This window comes from Phasianus colchicus, chromosome 2, assembly GCF_987193195.1.
Source record: "Phasianus colchicus chromosome 2, bPhaCol1.hap1.1, whole genome shotgun sequence".
Lineage (NCBI taxonomy): Eukaryota > Metazoa > Chordata > Aves > Galliformes > Phasianidae > Phasianus > Phasianus colchicus.
The window spans coordinates 4,475,689-4,498,874 of NC_143437.1; the positions used below are offsets into that span (position 1 = coordinate 4,475,689).

The 23,186-nt window shown below is 44.5% G+C and overlaps 1 protein-coding gene across 1 annotated transcript in view; it reads left to right on the top strand.

The window, feature by feature from the left end:
- Window positions 1–23,186, top strand: part of SLC24A3 (solute carrier family 24 member 3) — a 148,903-nt gene that overhangs the window by 81,824 nt on the left and 43,893 nt on the right. The window contains exons 4-6 of the mRNA XM_031603372.2: window positions 8,856–8,930; window positions 13,069–13,153; window positions 15,273–15,376. Coding sequence (XP_031459232.1) covers window positions 8,856–8,930; window positions 13,069–13,153; window positions 15,273–15,376 — 264 coding nt within the window. The remainder of the gene's footprint in view (window positions 1–8,855; window positions 8,931–13,068; window positions 13,154–15,272; window positions 15,377–23,186) is intronic.

A 23,186-nucleotide genomic window follows, 5' to 3' on the forward strand; every position in this document is an offset into this window, starting at 1 on the left:
TGGGGAATTCTAGAGAGTGTTGAGCCTCAAAGTTCAGAAATGTGCAAGGAAGACAGATGCTGTTTTTAAACTCTTATTTGTCAGAAAGCCATGCAGTTTTTGGCTTGGAGTTGTGTGATCTCTGCCTCAAACAAGGCTGTGTAGAAGGGGTGCTTGGCAAGGTCGGCATTCAAGGTAGTGGAGATAAATTGAAATGTAAGCCTAATCAATTAGTCCACTGTCATCTGTTACAAGACCATACATGGAGCTGCAGTAACAACACAGAAGGAAGCATTTCTCCTCCGAATCCATTTTTCAACTTCTGTTGAGTAGATGAAGACAATTTTTTTAATGTCTTAATTTAAGGGCTGCCAGCTTGGTACTTGGCAAGGGGGAAAATGCATTCTTAAGCAGCAAAGAAAATACTTGCTTTATCACTAGCTATGTGCCTTCATGATTTCTTTTAAAGTGTAAATAAGATTGTATTGCATCATGTAATGCGAGTGCTCTGTTATGATTTTATTTCAGCTGAATGGCTACAGTAAATTATTGAGTAACATCACTATTGACTTTGGCAAGCCAAAGGTTTCCAAGGTTCTGTGGGAGCATTTAGCTTTGAGATATTTTGAAAAATGAATCCTGAACTGGATTTTTTTAGCAGGAATACTCCTAAAAATCCAGAAAAACCATCTCTCAAAGTTGTGCCTTCCAACACAAGTCATCCTGAGCTGCTTTGCAGTTAGTGGAAAGGAAGACATTTTCAGAGGATCTCCAGCTTCCCCACTAGAGATATAAGATGATGGCTCCAGGTTGGGTTTCTCCTGCCTGTGGTCCTGCATCGTTTGTTTGTTTGCAAACTGGATGCTGACAATTTGTCTCTCTTGTGGTTCTTATTGCTACAAACAGTTTTTGTGTTTTGATAGGGGAAGGTTGTTCTTGATCACTAACTCAAGGAGCTGTATCAATTCCTCCTGATCCATACAGCAAACCACTTAATGTAGTCTTGGAAAGTTTGTCCCCTTGTACCTCCACTGTGGGTGATACAGAAAGTGCTGTGAGTTTTTAAGAAAGAGTTTAACTGCATGTAGTTAAATTCAGCTCTGTATATGAAAAACAACTCTTGTGCAGCCACTCTCTGCAGAACATGATGATTATAACAGCATGCTGCTACCTTGTAAACTCGTGTTTCTTAGATTTCAACACAAAAACTATTTTTAAGAAAAATCTCTTGAGCTACAGGAATAAGTTTAGAATGAGACCATTAAAAATCTGAGTTGCTACAGTCATTCTTAATCTCAGTGGAATCCTTGTCTCCACGTGTGCTTTTCCAGGCTGCTTACAAAGGGCAAAATATGCACCATATTTTTTCATTATTAGTAACAGTGAAATCACACAGTATTCTTGTAAGGATGACTATGTTGTAAACTGTATGTTGGGCTGCTTTCCACTCTACTTCAAGTTATGATTTGGGGCTTCATAATTGCTCTCAAGATAGTTTATTTTTCCAAAGTTTTGGTGTTTTATTTTGTTGGAGGTTTTCTTGGTTTTGTTTTTGGTTTTTAGGTTGGGTTTGGTTTTTTTTTTTTTTGGTTACTTTCGAATAAGCTGAACAAACTTTAACACTTATCAAAGCAGATTTTTGAGGACTGAAAACTGAAGGTGAACTCCTGCTTCAGAAAGAAAATGAAAGCCTTTTACTGAGACATTTCTCAGTGTCTTTCCACCCTGAGCCTGGACTCTGAGCCAATCATAGAATAGAATCATAGAATCCCTAGAGTTGGAAGGGACCCCTAAAGGCCATCCATTGCAACTCCCTGCACTGCACAGGGATACCCACAGCTCCATCAGTGCTCACAGTCCTGTCCAGCCTGACCTTGGCTGTCTGCAGGGATGGGGAACCACCACCTCTATGGGCAGAGAGTGTAACTGTAACCTGATGTCCAAGAGAGAACTGACTCTTATTAAAAAGATAACTGTCAGCTTTTAGCAATCTGCTGCTTCAGTCTCAATTGAAAGGAGTTGTCACTGCGTTGGAGGTGATCAACCTCTAATTCTGATTTTCCCCTCCAGCATTTCAGTTACCAAATGTCTGATGAAATTAGAGCGTACATGGAAATACACTTTGTAGGAAAAGGTGCAGACACAGAGTCAGTATTCTCTGCAGGTTTGAGGAGACAGGGCTGTAGAATCAAAGGGACTTTATGCCGAACTCTTTTTATTCATTTTGGTAAAATCTTGTTCTCTTTCTCCTGTTTTTCCTTTGCTACCACTTTCATGTTAATATCTGAAACACATCAAGGTAAAGCTTGTTGATTGGAAACCAGAGGGCAAATGCTCTGAAATGGGAATTTCATAGAGTCACAGAATCACAGGATGCCTTGGGTTGGAAGGGACTTCAGAGCTCATCCAGCCCCAACCCCTGCCATGGGCTGGCTGCCCCCCAGCAGCTCAGGCTGCCCAGGGCCCATCCAACCTGGCCTTGGGCACCTCCAGAGATGGGGCACCCACAGCAGAGCCAGGGCCTCACTGCCCTCTGAGTAAAGAATTACCTCCTAAATAACCTAAATCTTTCCTCTTTTAGCTTAAAGCCATTCCTCCTTGTCCTATCACTATCAAACCATGTGCATTTGGGGTTATGCAAGTGAGAGCCTTTTAAGGGATTCCCAAAACATCTTCTCCCTACTGTTTAATGACAGTGAAAATGGAAACACACTCCATCAGATCCCACGGTGAGGCTGCAATGAATTACTTAACATGATCTTCACAAAGATGATAGTAACCCCTGAAACAATTTAAAAGCCTACGAGAAACTGGGCAGGAACAGTTCAGCAATAGGTTTAGTCAGCAGAAATGCCTGAGCTGAAAGCACTTCAGTTCAAATGCAAAGTGGGCCACTGAAGATTTATTGCGGGTTTGGAGCTATAACAGTTAATTTTCCCCTGGAAAGTTCTTTGTAGCTCATCAACTGATTGCTTTACTGCTATTAATTACTTTCTCCCTCTTCTCAGAAACGACATGAGATGTCAGGAATGGTGACGTCCCTGCTAAATCGCTGATTTTAGGTATTAGATTGAGAAGGAACCAGGGTCTGCCTTCTTAGGGTCTGGCTCTGATCACTACTAAAGGATTAAGTATAAAACCTGTGATCCAGGAGCTTCCCAGCACTTGAGACCTTCATTTGGCAGTTGTGACATCGTTCCCAGAGGGTTGTGGATTTCTAGGTGTTCTCATAGCATTTTACTTTTTTTTGAAGTTGTGTCTGCCAGAACGTGCTGATGCCCATATAGACACTCAGCAATAGGCACCCATTGCCTCTGCAAGCCAGCAGGCAGATCGTTTCACCCAGTCATTTGTGAGATGTGTGCAGCCACAGGAGGGGGAGGACTTGTGTGTTGTTGTGGAGGGCTCCCTGGAAGTCTTGTTATTGCAGTACTCCAGGCATGCTTATTTTATTCATTCTGCGTGATACAGAAGTGTTTGTACATAGCTGGGCTTCTAGGTGGCTTTGTCAGAAATAAGGAAAGCCCTGTGCTTAGTTGCAGTGCTTTCAGTGGTACACTGTGGTTTGAGATGCATCACTTATGATGAGCTGTCAGTTCGGAAATGAGGCAGGTCAGATTGACAAACCAATTTCATGTAAAATTATGTAATTAAATGAACTTCTTGAGAGAACCATACCCTATGCATTCTTTCCCAGGGAAATGCAGGACCTGTTGGTGGAGTTGTGGAAAACCATAGTAGCGCTCAGCTCATCCAAGCAACTGATATTTCTGGGGAACATGAGCTGCAAGAAGAGAGTCACAGCCTGCTTACAGTATTTTCTGCTAGACACTTATCTTTTAGCAAGATTGAGTAGTCCATTTCAGAGTAATCTCTAGATCTGTAGCTAAATTGATCCTAAATTCAGCTTGATCGTTAGGTTATAGGAAAAATGTGAACAAGAATTATGTACAGGCGCTAATTTTTTTTTTTTTTCTTACAGACAAGCTGCTAGAAAATGTGGAACGCAGAATAGCTCTTTATATAGGTCATGTCTCTATAAGCTGTCCTGGTTATTTCATGAAGGGTAACATGGTATAAAGCAGATTTCCCAAAATGAAATTGTAGAGATGAGTATCTCTCAGTTGTGGCATCTTTAACTGCTGAAAAGGGACTTGTGAATAGAAAAGTAGGCGTGCATCTGAGCCTTGTAGGTGTGGGTCCTGCACTTGGTACTGCCAGTTCTGTGCTGCATCAGGAAAATGCATTCAGCTCTCCTTTGACTTAATGCTGCTCTGGGCTGGAAATTTACCCTTTTCAGAACCCATTATATGTAGCAGAGAGGGAATCGTGATGGTAGGGCAGTGGCTGCTGGTGCTGGCTGTAAAGTTGAGCTGGTGTGTGGGATCCCAGCTGCCTAAAGAGGGTTAGAGAATGAGGCAAGCGTTGTTCTGTCCTTTGCTGGAAGATGACTTGGCATGTGGCTGACAGAGCTTGCAGTTACCAGGGGCTCAGGTGGGAGCTGAGTGGATGAGACATGAAGCAGGCAGGGTCTGTCTCAGGGTCTGTGAGGCCCTGGCACTGCTGTCCAGAGAGCTGTGGGTGCCCCATCCCTGGAGGTGCCCAAGGCCAGGTTGGATGGGCCCTGGGCTGCCTGAGCTGGTGGGGGGCAGCCAGCCCATGGCAGGGTTTGGGGCTGGGTTTGAGTTCCCTTCCAATGTAAGCCATTGTATGATTCTGCAATTCATCCTCTTTCCCTTGACATGGCTTAACTGCTGGGAGGAGTCAGGTAAGTGCTCTCATCCCTCCTCATCCTGAGGGTCTCAATCTAAATCTTTGATAGGCACCTTCAGTCTATCTCCAAAAAAGCTCATCTAACTTGGAGGAAAGTTCTCCAAGCATCTACTCAGTTGTCTCATTACAGCTTCCTTACTCTCAGTGGCCCCTCTGGGGCTTGCTTTCAGGCTGCCCACGAGTCCGCAGGCACATGAGGATTGGGTTTTTGTCTTGTTCTAATGCCAGGATGGAGGCTGGCATAAGAAATTCAAAGAGGTGCTGGACATAAAGTAGTGATAAATGTATAAGTCCTGAGCAGCAGATCACATGCTGTGAATAATATGTGTAACAGAGATTGCAATTAATTTTCTGATGTTTGTTAGAAGCATTGCTTAAGAAAACAGTTGTAAGGTGGTACTTAATCTGATAGTTGCGAAATTCTAACACAGAGACCCTGTATTTTCTTAATTTTAAAACAGACTTTTGGGGAAAGTAAGTGTCATAGAACCATCTGAGTTGGAAGGGGCCTTCAAAGGCCATCCATCCCAACCCCCTGCAGTGCACAGGGACACCCACAGCTCCAGCAGTGCTCACAGCCCCATCCAGCCTGACCTTGCCTGTCTGCAGTGATGGGGCATCCACTACCTCTTGTGCAACCTGTGCCACTGCCTCACTGCTGTTAGCGTAGAAAACTTCTTCCTTGCATCCAATCCTGTTTTAGTTTGAAACCATGTCCCCTCGTCCTATCAAGGGGAAAAGGCATCTTTTTAGTAGGTTGCCTATTTAAAGGCTTTTGTGTCTTCTGTTTAGCTGGATGCAGTTAAGTGATGCTTGGTGCAGTAACACAGCCACAGCTGAATTTGGAAGCTTCAACCACCTAATTGGCTGCGAAGTCTTAAAGTCACACTGCCTGCTTTTGCCCACTTTGAATATATGGAACAGGCTGGCCTGCCCTGTTGCTGGTTCTCTTCCTTCTTACCAAGTAAAATAGCCTGGAGTGATGTCTGTGTTCTCTCTTTACCAGTCTGACTTGACATAAAATTTTATCTTTTTGGTGTGTTCCTGCTGGCCCAAACCTTACTTTGTTTGGTTTGTGTAAAAACAAACTAACAAAACAAAAAAGACACTTTCGAGGAAGTAACAGTTATTGTCCTCATCTGTTCACTTGCCAAGGGCAATTGCCAGCCTTTTAGCTCATGAACTAAGTTGTTTTCTAAGCAGATATTCCATGGATTTGAACTCTTTGTACTGTACTTAACTCAAGCCAGATAAATTAAGTAAGACTCCCAGCCAGAACCCAGATTGTGACAACAATTACATCATTAAAGATAAACGTTCAGGCCTGTAAGTCAGTATGATCTGTTCTGTCAGCCTGGTGTAAAATTTGCTGAAATAACCCACAGTCATCTTCCTGACCTAGCAGGCTTTGGTTCAGGGCTTCCAGCAGGCACAGCAGCACTGGTGTTCACCTTCAAAGGGCTGAGGGAAGGCATGGTCCAGTTTCTTCCATTCACTTTTCCACTCCTGATTGAGTTCTGTCCACTTGTTACCCTTTCTCTTACATCTGAGCACGCTGATGTATAAGCAGGAGTAGAGAACAGGAAATTCCATTGCCATTCTTCTGGCTTGTGATGGTGCACTCTAAGAATCAGTAGGATGACATGCAGTGTAGCTTTCATATCTGCGTATGGTTGTGGGTATGTGGCATGCTTTTCTTGTTCTTGTCTTTGCATTTGAGATGGTGCAAACCTGCCCTTCGTGTCGGTCACTGGAGTGCTTGTTTAACAACTATCACAAAGATTGCCTTGAGTTTTGGAGAACATCTTGCAGCTGATGTCAGTCCAAGCTGAAGCTGCCTGGTGCGTTCTGTGTGGGCTATGGTAGCTTTGGGTGAGCTGAAAAGATGGTAAGGGCACAGAAGACACACCTCATGTTGAGGCAGATGCTGAAAGGACTTGATCTGAGCGTGTGCTTTTTTCTCTTTCTTTCTTTTTTCCTTTTTTTGGTCTGTTTTCTGTCTCACTTCAGGAGAACTTGGCTACCACAACCGTAACAGATTGCAGGAATCCCCAGCAGCCATATGATGCCCTGTGCTCTGTGACTGTAGATTATGGCAATAGAGAGAATGTGCTCAATTTATAAAGATGATGCTGTACAGATTAGTGTTCTTGAAAGGCATTACTGTGCATTTAGGAAGGGAAAATGACAGCACGACCCACTGCAGATTAATGTGATCGGCAGATTAAAAAATCTAGGCTGAAGTTGGGTACCTTCTATCTATTGTATTTTAATGAGATTTGATCACTTCACTCTCCTAGGCTGCTTCTGGTCATTCTTCTGTGATGCCCAAGGTTTCCTCCCAGAAGAATATACTCTGATATATTCCTAGCACCAGAGCTTCAATGATAAACTTGAGGGCTGGGTGCATTGTTTCAGTATCACGCATCCAGGCACAGGTGCAGACAGACAGGCATGCAGATAGGCAGGCCTACAGACAGACAACAGTTCAATCCATGCCACAAGAACCTGGCCAGTAAGGGCAAGCCTGTGGTCTGAATGTGATTTTTCTGGTTCTCAGATACCTGTTCACCTTTTACTTCCTTGTTAACCCCAGGTGAGCAGAGTTATCATCATAAGACGGGAACCTTGGCAGGCAAAAGCCATGGGGAAATGAACACTGCTTCTTGTCTTTCTGGAATTTTTATTTTATTTTATTTTTGCTGTGGAAAGCAAGGGAAAAGACAGCAGGAATTAATGGACTTTGTAGAAAATAGTCTTTATTTATAATAGAGATTTGCAGGGAATTTCCAGCAGAGCTGATACGTGCCTCAGCTAGCACACTGTCAACAGCTGAGCAACCTGATTTCATCATAGCATCTCAAGTTATGTGTGGGAGCACAGAGTGAACAGCCCAAAATGAGGCAGAGATGGGGCATCCTATAGCTACTGTTTTCATTCTGAAGGTCCAAATCAATAGGTCTCAGACACTTTTCCTACAAATGTTGGCCACTTCTCTCAGCTCCTTTTACTTACAGGAGGTGGTTTGACAGGTGAGAAGCTCTATCTTGAAAACAACTAAAAAATCAAGACCCACGTGCACTGAAAACAATGGTAATGCTGTGGTGTGCAGTGTGAAGACACACTGCATGGAAACGTGCAGGAGCATGAGATGTGATGGAAGGCTGTGAGCACTGGATGCAGCTCCTGGCAGCAAGCTCATGGAGGGGAATGAAGAAAGGAGCTCAGGTGTTCCTCTTTCCTGCCTCACTGCATGCAGCCTTTCATAGTTCATTTCCAGACACAGCTAGTTTGTGTGCAGCTGCTGCAAGTGCATTTTGTTCCAGGCTTAATGTCCTGGGCTTCACTGCACTGTTCACAAGCCCAGAATCGAAGAATCTCTCATAGTTTTGTGCTTTTACATCCATACAGAAATAGATAAATGTTTGCTGATACCATAATCTGCTGAGAATGAGATCCGAGGTGGTATCATAGCATCTCTCTGTGGCAGCTTTTTAGCAGCTTATGTAGATAGATCCTTTTCTGGTTCCTCACAGTGATGCCAAATGTGATAGATATGCTGTATACTCACAGTGCTGCAAGGGGGGTGAGCTCTGACCTCTCTTGCAGGTCTTCAGAAGATGCAATTGCCCTCTCCCGCTTCCCCTGTTTCACGGAAGCTTGGATATAAAACTTTGCTTGTTTGTCCCAGATGACTGCAGAAGATAAGATCCTTTCCACTGTTTCAGAGCACCAGCATTTCAAAAGGTGCTCCTTGAGAATCCAGGCTTTCCTGAAGCGCAGTCATAAAAAAGCTTTACACTGTACATCAGAGCAGAAAGCGAAGGGCAGCTCAGCAATATCCAGAGATTTGTTTTTCAAAAGAAGTTGTTAGAATGATGATAAAGTGCTGGCAGTTTCCTAGAACTTGATAGAACTTTTGGATAAATGTGTCATGATCTTTCTGTTAAATCCCACAGAGCCCCCCAAAGTCTTCTTGCAAGAGAATTTCCTTTTGAAGTATATACCAAGGCAAACCTAAGATGAGTTGGGATACTGCAGTTACTTCAGTTTCTTTGCTTGACAATCTCCAGACTCAACAATCTCTTTTTTTTCTTTTTCAGGCCATGTATATGTTTTATGCTTTGGCAATTGTCTGCGATGATTTCTTTGTCCCTTCATTGGAAAAGATTTGTGAAGTAAGTATTAGAAATTTGTATTATTAGAAATGTGTGCTGCTTTAGCAGCAGCTCTCCTTGAGAGCCCCAACATGTGATGATGGTGTATTTGCTGTTGTCTTAGAGCATTCCCCATGCTTTTTGTTTAGTTGCTCAGTACTGCCTGTGTGAGTTGGCTCAGGTTCATAGTTCTCACTCACAGGAGATGGGCTGCATCTCTCCTGGTGCATGAACTTGGAGATACTCCCTTGTAAATCATAGATTGGCTTAGGTTGGAAGGGACTTTAAAGAACGTATATTTCCAAACCCCTGTTGTGAGCTGGCTGCCCCCTACCAGCTCAGGCTGCCAGGGCCCATCCAACCTGGCTTTGGGCTCCTCCAGGGATGGGGCACCCATGGCTCCCTGGGCAGCAGTGCCAGGGCCTCACTGCCCTCTGATAGAAGCATTTCTTCCTAACATCTAACATGAATTTCCTCTCTTTTAGTTTAAAGCCATTTCTCTTTGTTTTGTCGCTATTAGACCATGTAGAAAGTTCCTCCCCCTCCTGATTATAAATTTTCAAGTCCTGGAAGGCTGCATTGAGGTTTCCCTGGAGCTCTCTCTTCTCCAGGCTGAACAAGCCCACCTCCCTCAGCCTCACCTGTCTTCGTAGGAGAGGTGCTCCAGCCCTTGAGCATCTTTATGTCCCTCCTCTAGATCTGCTACAATAGCTGCACATCCTACTTGTGCTGGGGGCCTCAGGCCTGGACACAGAACTGCAGGTGGGCTCTTGCAAGGGCAGAGCAGAGGGAGACAATCCCTTTCCTTGCCCTGCTGCCACTCCTTGAACACAATTGCCCAGAACACAATTGGCATTACAGGCTGCAAGCGCACACTGCTGGCTCATGTCCAGCTTTTTGTCTGCCAGAACCCCCAAGTCCTTCTCTGCAAGGCTGCTCTCAATGAGTTCTTCTCCCATTCTGTACACATATCTGGGATTGCCTCAATCCATGTGCAACACCTTGCACTTGGCCTTGCTGAATCTGGTTAGGTTCACATGTGCCCACTTTTTTTTAAGTCTGCCCATGTCCCTCTGGATGGCATCTCTTCCTTACGTTTTGTCAACTGCATCACTCAGCTTGATGTCATCAGCAAACTTGCTGTGGGTGCACTCAATCCCACTGTCTGTGTTGTTGATAAAGATGTTGAAGAGCACCAGTCCCAAGAGCCCCAGTCCCTGGGGGACACCACTCCTCACCGACTCAACCTTTACATAGTGCCACTGACCAACCCTTTGGCTGTGACCATCCAACCAGTTCCTTATCTACTGAATGTCCAATTTTCAAATCCCTCTTTCTCCAATTTAGAGATATGGTTATGGTGCAGGAAAATGTCAGAGTCTTTTGCAAGTCCAGGCAAATGACATCCGTTGCCCTTCTTTTGTCCACAAATGCCATCACACCATCATAGAAGATCCTGACTCCACTCCTTGCCAAACCCATGTGTTCCTTGGGATCACAGATCTGACCTGAGCATAATCACTACAGCATCAGCTGCCTCCAGTTTTAATCTCTTTAATGATCTCCCCTGCATTGATGAGCATGAGGCTTTAGATGCACCTGTGAAAACTCCAGGGCAAGAGAGGGTCACTGAGCTCCAAGCTGGCTGCCTGTGAGTTGTGTCCTGCCTCTTGCTACCTGTGGAACTGGGGAGCTGCACATCCCTCCTGCTGCCCTGCCAAGGCTGGAAAGTTTTGGGCTCCCTCAATCCAGAGCTGCATATGACTGGTTAGGTTTTGGACAGCACTTATGTCTTGACTTACATTCAGAATGCTGCAGAACGTTAGGTCGGCTGTAAAGAAGCTCCTAAACATCTCCAGCAACAGGAGGAGGTTCTGCCCTTCTTTTGCTAAGGCTGACTTGCTAAAATTTTAGGAGATAAGGACTTTGTTTTAGCCTGAATCAATTCAGACAGAGACAGGATAAAGACAGACCATGTGCATGAAGTGACTGTAAGCCCTCTCCTATCTCAGACAAGGAAACCTTTGCTGCATGTAGACAACATGGTTCAGTCTTGCCAGGCTGATGTCTGTGCCAGCTGGAGGTCTGCCTGCCATTCTGCCTGCTAGTGTCACCCACCACAGCTGTGCTGGGCCCTGGGACGAGGCGTGGGAGACAGTAGGGGAAATCATCTGTGTTGACAGCTCTGATGGAATCCAACTCTAAGCTAACCTGATATTTGTAGCCCAGCTCTCTACTGTGCTGCCTGGTTTTCTTCATCAAAAAAAAAAGTCCCCAGGACTTCCACTATCGCAGTGCCTAAATATTCAGGTGACTGAAGGATGACAGCACGAGGCAGGACGTTCTGAGCTCTCTTAAGGCTAAATCTGAGCACAGCCAGCGTGAGAGGAAGGGAGAGTGCTGTTACCAGGAAAGGAGACAGGGTTGTGCTGACAGATCAGATACACTGATTTTGAAATAAATGCCCTTTTTCTGGCTTAGCTCCATTAGTTTGGAAAGTGGTTGTTGAATTTGGGTGCATTTATGCTCCCAGATACGTGTGTACAGATGAAAATCGGTTCCAGAACACTTGTTATGATAGATATTCGTGTTCTTTCTTCATTCAGATGTATTTACAACCAAACCAATGCCCCAGTTTTCTAAAACTATTTGTAGCTATGTTTGCCCAGTTGCTCTTTGATGTAGCAGTGCCTTTACAATGCACAACTGACGTCACAGTGTCAATTGCAAACGCGGCCTACAGATACCTGAGTACATTTCTGACTCTTACACAGTGGGCCATATTTTCCAGCCTATTATGTTAGCTTAGCCATCACATGTATTGCAGTAAATTATCTAGGAAATGTCCTCAAGGGAACCTGCTGGTGAACCAACTCAATTGGTTTTCTCGATTCCTGATCTTTTCAAAATATGCCATCTGTTTGTGGACTGACTTCAGGGGGATGACTGCTTCTATATACCCACAGAGAATCCTACAGAAGAACCTTGCCTTTGGGGATGTACTTCTGTTCCTATAAACTTACTCTATAATTATATTGATGCTATCTATTATCACTCTCTATAAAGCCGTGTTTTATCAGGTTCCACAAGCTTTTACAGCAGTACAGCAATCACTGGCCTCCTGCTTAAAAAGCATTTTTGATTAGGGCATATCTTCTCCTTTTCCCTTGTCCCTGAAACATACATAGAATTCTTTATTATACGAATACATTGAGTGGGTAGAGTTGAATTCTTTTATAGGCTTGAAATATCTTTTTGTGGGATCTTTAATCAAGTTAGAGTTGGGAAGAGGGAGTTCCTTCACGTTTTAGGAGCAGTCTTTTCTCTCTGCAAATGTCCTTTAATAATGAGAAGACTGCAGAGTAACTCTGCACAGCTAGGAAGGGCAGAGGGGAGAGGAAGACTCCTCCTGGCCTGCAAGGTTGGTTGGGCTGCCTTTGGTTCTGCTAGGGAAATGTTCCCACCGCTGTCGGCTGCCTTCCCCATGCTTGTAAAATGGCAGCTGCTGACTCGCACGCATGTGAGCAAGGCAGCTTCGTGTAGTAACAACACAGCAGTTTATGACCGTATGGCAGGGGGTGGCTTTTTTTAGCTCCTCAGATTAAAATGCAGAGGGTGCCAGCAAGGCATGTGGTTTTAACAGCTTTGTCACATTTGCTGAACGGTGTCTTGCACAGATGGAACAGTGGGTATGAAGAAAACATAAAGGAAGCAATTAACCAAATAAATCTTTGAAAACTGTATATGCCAATAAAGTTTTCATAGAGGAGAGGGCCGTTTTCCTTCCAGAAACAACTGTTTTAAACAGGAGCAGGTGCTCCTAGAGGAGGGCTGTAGGGGGTATTTGTTACGATGATCCAAGTGAAAGAAGGGTGAAGACAGATTAACTGCGTAAGGCTGAAATGATTTTCAGGGCAGGTCAGGGGATGGATGAAGCCTCACTCCAGCCCTATCTCTAACAGGCAGACTGGGTGAGATAAGCCACGTATTGCACACCATGTATATATATATATATGTGCTCATGATGACTTTTTTCCCTTTGTTTAACCTTTAAATGCATACTGGCAATTTCCTACTCTGAGCAGACTGTAACATTTCTAGTTGAATTCCATACGCCTGTCGGTGCTGTAATCAATAACTCTGATGTGTTTTTCTGCAGCGCTTGCATCTTAGTGAAGATGTGGCTGGGGCGACTTTCATGGCAGCTGGAAGCTCTGCTCCAGAGTTGTTTACATCTGTCATAGGTAACTAACATGCTGCTCTTTGAAACCTCCTCTTTTGCCATGCTGTTTTTCAGAGTTGACGTGAGATTGCTAAGCACCTATAATATTTATGCCTCTTCCCTCACGGACATGCACAGGATTAACTGTGGGGAATCCTCACTAGATGAAGAGGCACTAAAAAAGTACAATTATCTCACAGCAGGGCTGCATTGGAAGTGGTTTGATTGTACCAGCCTAAGCAAGGTCAGAAATGCAGGCAGTTTCTCATAACTACCTGTTAGCCTTATCTTGCTATGGCACAGCCAAGGTACAGAGCACTGAGCCATATACACACAGCCTTCTCCTCCCATCCTCTCCACCCTTCTGTGCTCTCTGCCACACTAGCTCTAAGGCTCTTCAGTCTCTGAGTTGATCACCAGGCAAAGTGTTTCTGTCCTCAGATGTCCAGAGAGGCCGTGGATGCCTCATCCCTGGAGGCATTCAAGGCCAGGCTGGACGTGGCTCTGGGCAGCCTGGTCTGGTGGTTGGCAACCCTGCACATAGCAGGGGGGTTGAAACTCGATGATCATTGTGGTCCTTTTCAACCTAGGCCATTCATTCTATGCACATTTTCTGTTATCGCCTCCTCTCTGGTTAGTTATCTAACCATTTTTCCCTCTTGGAAAGCCAAAGAAAAGATCTGAGACCCTTACTCACAGCAACAGGGTGGTGAGAGCATCCTGCTACCAGCGCAACACCCTGCGTATGGAGAACGTGATCCAGAGATTGAGCAGTACTTAGATCTGTGAAACACGAGGAGAGCTGGTGTTCCTTCTATAGCCTCAAGCTAAGAGGGGACTTGAGTCAGAAAGATGTTGTGAAACGATCTACATGTATTCTGCCAGGTATATGGTGGAGTGTTGCAGTTTTACATGTCCGCATCTCTGGTGGTATGTAATTATTAAAATAATGAAAGGAAGGTTAAGGTGAGCTCTCCATCACTGAAGGGAAGTGATGGAATTATGTTGAGCTTAGTTACCTTCTCTAGAAGATCCTTCTACTTCAGTAGCGTCTGTCAGAGACAGAGCACAGATTAATTCATACCAAGCTGCATATGATGCAGAGAGTGGTGATCAAAGCCACAAAATCTAGGAAGTTACAATCATAGAGTCACAGAGTGGTTTGTGTTGGAAAGGACCTTTAAGATCATCTAGTTCCAACCTTCCTGCTCTAGGCAGGGACATCTCCCACCAGACCATTGCTCAAAGCTGCATCCAGCCTGGCCTTGAAGCCACGAAATGGAAGCCCACAGACCTGAGATTGTATTGTAGTTAAAGGTAGTGCAGCTGCAGCGGGGCAAAAATAAAATCAGATTCCCTCAGACAGCTTAAAGGAGCCCTAATGACTTGCTGTGGTGTAATCCACCAGATACTGAATGGCTCTTAGGGGTGGGGGGCACACTTCTGGGTAACGTGTGTCTCAGAAAAGGGAAAAGTAGAGGAAAAAAAAAAATCTAAACTCCAACAGCCAGAAAAATACTGCTGGAAACTTAAAAGCAAATGGTGAATTTAAACAGACTGACAGCTAGCAGGGGATGGAGTGTATTTTTAGGCTGACTTCCTAAGGAAAGAATTCTGTGCAGTTCCACGATGCATGTGTCTGTCAGTTCATCTTCTTCACCATTATCCTCCTTGGCCAAGTGTAACCAAATCTGACAGAAGAGCTCTGAAACGAGCTTGTAACAGAGCCCCAAAATCCATTGTGAGAGCTCTCAATCTGCTCACTTGCCTAGTGGAGCCAGCAGGGCTGAGGATACGTGGAAGAGCAGAGAGTGGTGAGGAGATAGTTTCCTGCAGATCTGTGTCCTACGAGATGCTCTCAAGGAGCTTATTGTCCTTTGTCATGTCTGTGGCTAGACTAGGAGGTTGGTGATTTAGAAATGTTTAAGATGCTTGGTTTTCATTAGATAATCCTTCTGAATCCCCACAGAAAGTTCTGTTGCCTTTAATCACCTTACTACTTTTCTCTGCAAGTTGCCCTGTTAAATATGAGTAAAAGCAGCAGAGCTGGTGTATGCCTTTAGATTCATTAATGGAGCAATTTTAGAGGAAAAACTCTGTACTTTCCAATTTACACAGCTTGCCTTGAACTTGTTTTTCAGGTGTTTTTATCACAAAAGGAGACGTAGGCGTTGGAACCATCGTAGGCTCTGCTGTATTTAACATTCTCTGTATTATTGGTGTGTGTGGGCTGTTTGCAGGACAGGTAAGAGCATTTAATGATTCCTAACAGTAATTGCTTCATCACATGCCTTGGCTTTATTGTGAAATCCAGTTGCCAGGTCGCAGCCCTGCCACAAACTTCCCTGGTTTTGTCCTTTTTAACAGGGGCCTATTCTATTTCTCTTACATGTTTTGAAATGAAAAGCAGAAGAGCAAATATCAGTTTGGATGTTTTAAGCTTTCTGAGATATGTAGGTGGTCAAAGGAATAAAAGTTGGTTACTGAACACATTCTCTTGGTAGCTATTGAAGGGTGTGCTGTGATGTTCTGGTGCATGGAAAGGAGCGTGGAAGTGTGTTTGCATCTGGCTGGTAAGAATGCCAGTTGGTGAGCCATGAAAGAGTCATCCAAAGTAACAATGGCACTTCTGGAGCATCAGAAAAGATGCTGCCTTTGTTCAAGGGGCATTGTGGCGACTGACATGACTTTGGAATTAAATGAGAAGGATTTGGCTTGTAGGTTATCTCATTATTTATATCCTTGGATTCTCAGAATGTGGAAAGGGGCTTCTGGAGGTGTGCAACCAAGAGCCTCCCACCACCCCCAGATGAAAGCAGGCTGACTTCAGGGTTGAACCATGTTGCTCAGGGCCTTTTCCAGTCAGATTTTGAACATTCCCAAGGATACAACAAATTTTACCTCACTAACAGTAGGGCTGTCCATTCTTAGTATAATGTCTGACTGTTTTCCAGTATGTCAAACTAAAAATGACAACACAAACTATTCATCTGAAATTAAAGTAATTAAGTTGTGAGATCTGAGCTGCTGTCTGAATTGCTGACGTGATTGACTCTGCATAATTAAATATCTGAATCTGCATTCACCTTAGTGCTTGTCAACATGCCCAGTATTTTTATGATCTTGTCAGATGTTCTTTGAAATCCTACCATACAGACTTGTCTGCATAGAGATGAAGCAGGGTAACAGGATCGATGCAGAACAAGAGGGTAGCTCTGGAAGAACAGTTTGAAAGAAGAGGCTTTTGTAACTTGGTCAATGTGAGAAAGCAAGCAGAGAACTTAGGCTTTCCTGAGAACATTCATAATCCAATTTTATTTATTTTAACCATGAACTTTTTCAGGATGAAGATGAGCATTTTCATTATGGGGAGGTTTGGGGAAGAATCCAGAGCAACTTTTCAGACACCTAACTCTGATTTGCATGGGAACATGCAGCTGAAAGCTCCAAGCTCTTGTTCAATATGTTAGTGGTTCTCCTGCAGCTCTTACTATGAAAAGCTAATTGATTCAGGCTAGTTTTTAATTACCAAAGCTTTCCCAGGGCACAGATCTGTGTTTCCCAGAGATCTTCTGTAATCAGTAGGACTGTCTCCTCGGGTTGCTTTTTTCAAACAAATGAAGAAGATTAACTGTTTAGCACGATGACAGAGAAGCTAATTCTTTTGATTTTCACTCTCCACATCATTGACTGCAAGCCTGAAGCCTGCTAATAAACTAGCTACAAATGACAGCTTTCACTGGAGAAGGCTTGATGGAGTTTGGGGGTGGACAAAGTGTCAGTCATCTTCATTTGTGGGTGGGAGGTGTTTGTTTCTGGAGGATGCAACACAGCCAAAATGTTCTGGTAAATGCCTTCAGCTTTCCATGCATGACAGCTTTCGGAAGAACAGGAAAGGACTGGTTGCCCTAGGTCATCCTAAGCAAGTCTGTGAGTCTTTTTGTCAAGCAGAGAACTGTGATCAGGCCTGGTTTGTCCTGATTTTGTCTTCCCTGGTTCCGCTCGTGTCTTACATGTAGGATCTCACCAGCTGGGGGGACAGTTTCAAGATGATCCTGGTGCCAGTTTGCATGAGGAATTGCAGAGGAGTGGGTGCTTGGGATTGCTGTAGTGTCCATGGGCCAGAGAACCATCTTTAAACACAAAAACCCACACCCTCAAGAAATAGGTATACGTTTCTTTGAACACCAACTCTGGTTATTTTTCTAAGCCTTTAATGGCTAATAACTGCACACTTCCCAGAACAAATCAGCATAGACTTCCCACTGCTGGAACTGAAAAGGAAAGCACGATGCCCACACCTCTCTCTATATGACACTACGCACCAAAAAAATGCATTAAAAGAGCATTATTGAGGTTGAAAGTCAAACACTGAAAAGTTATAAAATAGCAGCTTTAAGGTTCTTTGCACAACCTTCATTTGCCCCCCCCACCGTGTATGCATGATTATGGTCTTTAATTACATGAGCACATGCTGGTTTCTCCATAGGGTCCCTGCCTCCTTCGGAGCTCAGAATGGACTTTACTCACTTAATGAGCAGCTATTCATTATTTTGTTTTCTGTTCATTGTTCAGTGTGTGCCCTTCTGCCTTATTTACCAGGCTCTATTCAAACCCTGTTCCAGAGGCAGAATTATTAATTTCCTCTTGAACTTCTGCCGATGTCGTTGCTGTTGTATCTAAGCAGTTGGTGAACGATTAATTAATTTTCCCCAAACCTCTGTGAGATGGAGGAGTGTTTTAAAGATAGGAAAACAAAGTTCAGAGAGACTAAAGACAAAAGGACGAGCTTGTCATTTTAGGTGCCAATTAGAGCTAGCATGGGCCTGTTTTTTTTCCTGACATACAGCATCCTATGGCATTTTCTTTGTTCGGAGTGCATCTCCCTCTGGCTCTAAGTGCTGATGGGAGCAGCTTACATTTTTTGCCACGTGAACATCTTTCACTCTCCCAGTGGATAACACATGCCCTGAGAAGCTTGGAACACCCAGCAAAGCCCTCTCCTTCCAGGACATGTCTCTCTGAAGTCCCTTGAAGGCTGATAGCAAGGCTCCCTCATCCAGCACGGTGGGTCCAGAAGGGAAGGCCTCCTCCTGCCCAGTGCCCACCCTGCCCTATCTCCAGGCCCCACCGTGCACCAGGATGTGCTGCATCCAACACACTCCTGCATTGCTTTTCTCCTCTGCCTTTCAGGTAGGCTTCCCACTCTGGAGGGGGGTGGTAAGGACAGTGGAGATCACGGCCAGAACCCCATGTGAGAGGGTGCTGCTGCTGGGAGCTGATGCATCGCAAAGGGAAAAGAGGAGAGAGGGGAGAACTGCTGCATTCTCAGGAGTCACTCTGGAATAGCATGGGAGCGGGCTGCCAGAAGCCATCAAGCAAAGCAGCAATTAGAAAAGCTTCCACTTCGTTTCTTTATTTATGCTTTTAATTTGGCAATTTTAAGGAATCTATCAACTTGGTAGCTAGAGCCCCAGTCCTGCAAGCAACTGCAGCCAAACTCATTTCCACACACCGAGCTGCTTGCAGGATGGGTGCCTGAAAACCACCCAACCACTGCTGCTATGCCTCATTTTAGGGCTTCCAAAGAGCTGTGGGAGCGTTGTAAGTCTCCTGAAGAGCTGCTCTCATGCTAAAAAAGCAGTTGATGTAGACAAAAATCAGCTTTATTGCACTATTGTGCTCCTATTTTATTTGTGACACAGACAGAATGGGCAGAGTTGGGCTGGAAATTAGATTGGTTTGAATAGTGTCAACAAACTGGGGAGATTAACCATGTGCCTGTCTTGTGCCAGCCCAGAGCTGAAATTTTCTGTTACAAATTCTAGGAACGTGTTAATAAGTGCAAGCAAAATTGCTGCAAGCAACTGTGAAGATAATGCTGCTAGTGTTGAGTATTACAACTCTCCTCTTCTCCCTTGTTTGTTTTTAAGCAGAACAGAAAATGTGAAAAAGTTTCAAATCCAGTGCAAGTCAGAGACACCATAAGAAGGGGCTCACGACTTACTAATTTCAAAACTAAGGTAGTTCTAAATTATATCAAAAGGATTCGTGTCATTGCTTGCTACTGAGAATAGGAAGGTGTGCTTCAGTAACCTGAAAGTGAGTTGCTTTTCTCTTCCAGTTAGTGTTGATGAGACTTTGCAGATCACCAGTGAGAACTCTGGACTGGAGGGATTTTTCTGTTCTCACTGACATGAGCAATGAAATCGCCTGAGGTTGGCACATGAGGGTTCATTTTCAAAAAGTGACAATTGATTGAAGCTGCCTCTGGTTTTGGATGGCCAAACTAAATGGCAGGCAAAGGCTGGGTTTTCTGAACTAGCAGGCATACTCATAAATTCAGTCTCTTTTGCAATATCTTCATCTGAGCCTCTGGAAGCTGAGAAACTCAACCTGTGATTAATTTTGAAGTCTCTGATCAAATTTATCCCAACGAGGTAAAGTTTACCCATGCGGATGGCTGAGTGCAGCCTATTTGACTGTGACAGTGAGACTTGGAAGCTTTTCTTTTGGATCCTAATGTAATGTTATAATTCTGTTTTACATGGGCACACAGAGGAAGATCTGCCTAATCACAGTAGCTGTAAATGTTGAGCTGTAGAAGGTTTTAGTGTATGGAAGTACTTACAGACAGTCCTCGTTTCCCCAAATGCTGACTGTGGGATGGATGTTTCTGCAGCTGTTTCTTCATTTATCTGTGACACTAATGCATATTCTCTATCATCTGTACAACTAAGTCGTGTGTCTCAAACACGACTTAGCTGCTGTGTTTTATCTGCTTTTCACTGTCAAAGAAAGGTTACAAGAACGTAAAAGAATGCGACAAGAGATGCAGTGCTACCAAATGCAGCCCTTCAAACAGAGATTGAGTGATGCTTCATGGTAATCCATGGTTGGGTGGTAGGGTAGGGAGGCAGGCATGGAGGAATCATCAGCTGGTGTGCCCTCAGCTTTGTGCAGGGTGTGAAAATACACCTAAGAGGGAGATGTTGCAGTGAAGAGCCGAGTAGAGGAAACTGTGAACAGAGTTTTAATAACCAGGTAGAACACTGTTTATTGAAAAGTTTGGGACATTTGTAATCTATTTCTAACCTAGTTGTGTCGTACAGTTGGCTTGCATGCATCTTAATCTTTTAAGCTTTAATTTCACAGACAACAAGTAATTTGGACTGGAGTCATTACTGACCTTCGGTTTGAAGATTGCATTCATGAGGTTATTTTTACTTGTGGATCGCAGCGGAGTTTTGGTAGGGGAGAACCTGAATGGTTTTTGGTGTTGTTTTTTAATTCTTCTTTGGTCTGTGGCAGAAAACAGTTTAACTTGTGAAACAGTAGTTTAACAAAAGCTTTGTGCCAACACTGTTGGGTCTCTATATTGCTTTTGCAGTGTAGGACATGACAGTATTCTGTGCAGGCAGTGGTTTTTGGTGGGCCTGCTCTTTCACTGATACACACCTGTTGCAGACTTGAAAACCAAGAAGAAACCCAGCAATAAAACAGACGGGGTGTGCATTCCTAACAGAAACACAGCTGTGAGCATGGCCACATGAAACCCCGAGCATGAGGAGAGCAGGGAGAGGAAGTAGGCAGTGCCGTTCCCTTTTTCCTGCAGAAACTCAGGCCTTCGATGAACAACATAGGCTGCAGTCAGGCAGTTCAGAGGCTGAAGCCTTTCTGAATGTCCTGGTAAAACCCTAGCTCAGAGTCAAGCTGATGGGCCAGCAGCAGAAGCTGATGGGCAGCTGAACAGACTGATCTGCCTCTTGCGTCCTTATCTATACATTATCAGTGCTTCTCCCTGAAGGAGCAATCCAGAAGGATGCTCACCCACTGGAAATGCAGCACAGTGCTCCTTTTCCCTGGGGTTTTCCTGCTGGGATGTTTGGCACTGGTGGTAGCAGACCAACTCTCAGAGATCAAGCAGATTAGATGCCATTCCAGCTCCCACTTGAATGCAAACACTGTTTTCTTGGGGACTGAGGACTTGCGGTTTTAAAACAAATTTCTGTCTGCTGTCCAAGCAAATACTTTGCTACCCAGAAAACACTGAGGAAGGCCCTTTGTCCTATTCTCTGAGTAGGTCATCTCTTGTCTTCCACAATGGTGTATGGACTTCAAGCTGTGCTTCATCTTGGCTTTGGTGAATGACTCTTTTGGTCTCCTTTTGAAGAGGTCTGATGATACTGATAGGACTTGGTCATTGCAAAAGTAACTACTCTAAGTGGGGATTGGCCACTTCCCCTGGGTAACTAGTGATAGGACAAGAGGAGATGGCCTCACCTTGTGCCAGGGGAGGCTCAGGTTGGCTGTTAGGAACAATTCTTTCTCCAGAAGTGATTCTGCACTGGCACAGCTGCCCAGGGAGTGCTGGGGTCACCTGGAGGTGTCCCAGAGCCGTGGGGATGTGGCACTGAGGGACGTGGGCAATGGGCATGGTTGGGGAATGTTGGGGTTAGGCTTGGTGATCTTAGAGGTCTTTCCAACCTTAATGATTCTGTACTTCTGTTTCCCAAAGCAAGGCCAGCAGCGTGCATGGAATCAGTGTTCCTGCACTGGGTGCTGTTTAGCAATGTGCTTTGAAGCTGCTTGCATCATTTCTGTGGGGAGAGGCACGTGAACCTAGATGTGGTGTCAGAGGCCTGGCTCCTGAATCTGAACTGAAGGAGCCACAGAACTGGCAGCCTTGACTCTGCAGAAACCCAGCTAAAAAGCCATGCTGCTCAGGGATGATTACAAGTACCAGTAGGGCCGGGAAATATTTTTGGTTTTGTCCAGAGATTTGGAGCGCGTCCATTGTTTCCATTCTGAGAATGTCACAGAGACACATTGCTGCCACGGTAATGAAAATATCAAGAGCTGTTTAAGAAAGCAAATATTCTTGATGAAATAATGAGAACAGATTGAGTTGGTCCACAGCGTGTGAATCAGGAGCTGTGGTGATGGTTGAACTCTGCAGAGAACAGCTAACCAGCTGTAAAATTAGGGACCTGGTGATTGGAAGGAGCTTTCCTTGCAGTGAGTCTGGCAGATCAGAGCAGCTCAGCAATTACTGGCTTAGAAACATGCATTTTTAAGGTCTGGTTGGGTTTTTTGTTGGCCTGGCAGTTGCTTGTATTTTGTTTTGCTGAAGTTCAGCTGGGAGAGTTTAATATTGGTCAAAACCCCAAGCAAGCCCAAATGCTACACTGTGGGACTTGGGTTCCTTGTCAGGAGGTACTTGGTACAGGTTATGGTCAGGGGGTTCAGCTGGATACTCAGAGTGCCCTGGAACGTTGGGATGGCTGTGATCTCAGCATGTCAGCAGCAGGGAGATATCATGATAGGGTATAGAAAGGAGCATCTCTGCCTGCTCACCTTCCCTTCACCTGCAAAATGGGGCTGTCCAACACAGAAAGTTTTCCCTTTGCTGCAGTGCCTCGTGCCTTTGCAGCTCTGACCCCAGCTCCCTGCAAAGCATCTGAAGATGTTCAGACCCTGCTCTCATCCATGTTTCTTTTCCCTCCAGAAAGAGGGAATAAGCGTGCCTGACTCACAGGTTCTGGTTTGTTTGTGTCTGGCTGAGGGGAAACTTGCACCCTGTGATGTTTGCTGTTTGTTTTGCAGCTAATGATTATAAGCTTCTGATCAACTGATTGCTCACTGCAAGTGGGACATAATTCCCAAAATAAGGCAAGTTACGTGAAAATTAACTTGCAGGTCCTGATGGTTAGGCAGTTACAAGCTCTGCTGGAAGATGGTAGTAATTATCTTCCGAAATTCCTTCCTGCCTTGTATCTTCATTGCGATTGCTCTAAGACTGATACGTTTAAGATCAAGATTGAGAGCAAGTGTGAACAGAATGTTAAACACAGAGTTGCTATTTCTGATCTTATTTTTGGTTGTGACCTTTCGAAGTGCACACAGTCTGCAGCCATTGAGCCACAGAGGTAATCTTAGCACTCCCTTTGCTGAGGGCTGCTTTTGTGCAGGAGGACCTGCCTGCAGAGCACCAACCCAAAGTTCAGGGAATAGGGTTTGCACAGGACTCAGTGGCCTATACCATAAACCTATAC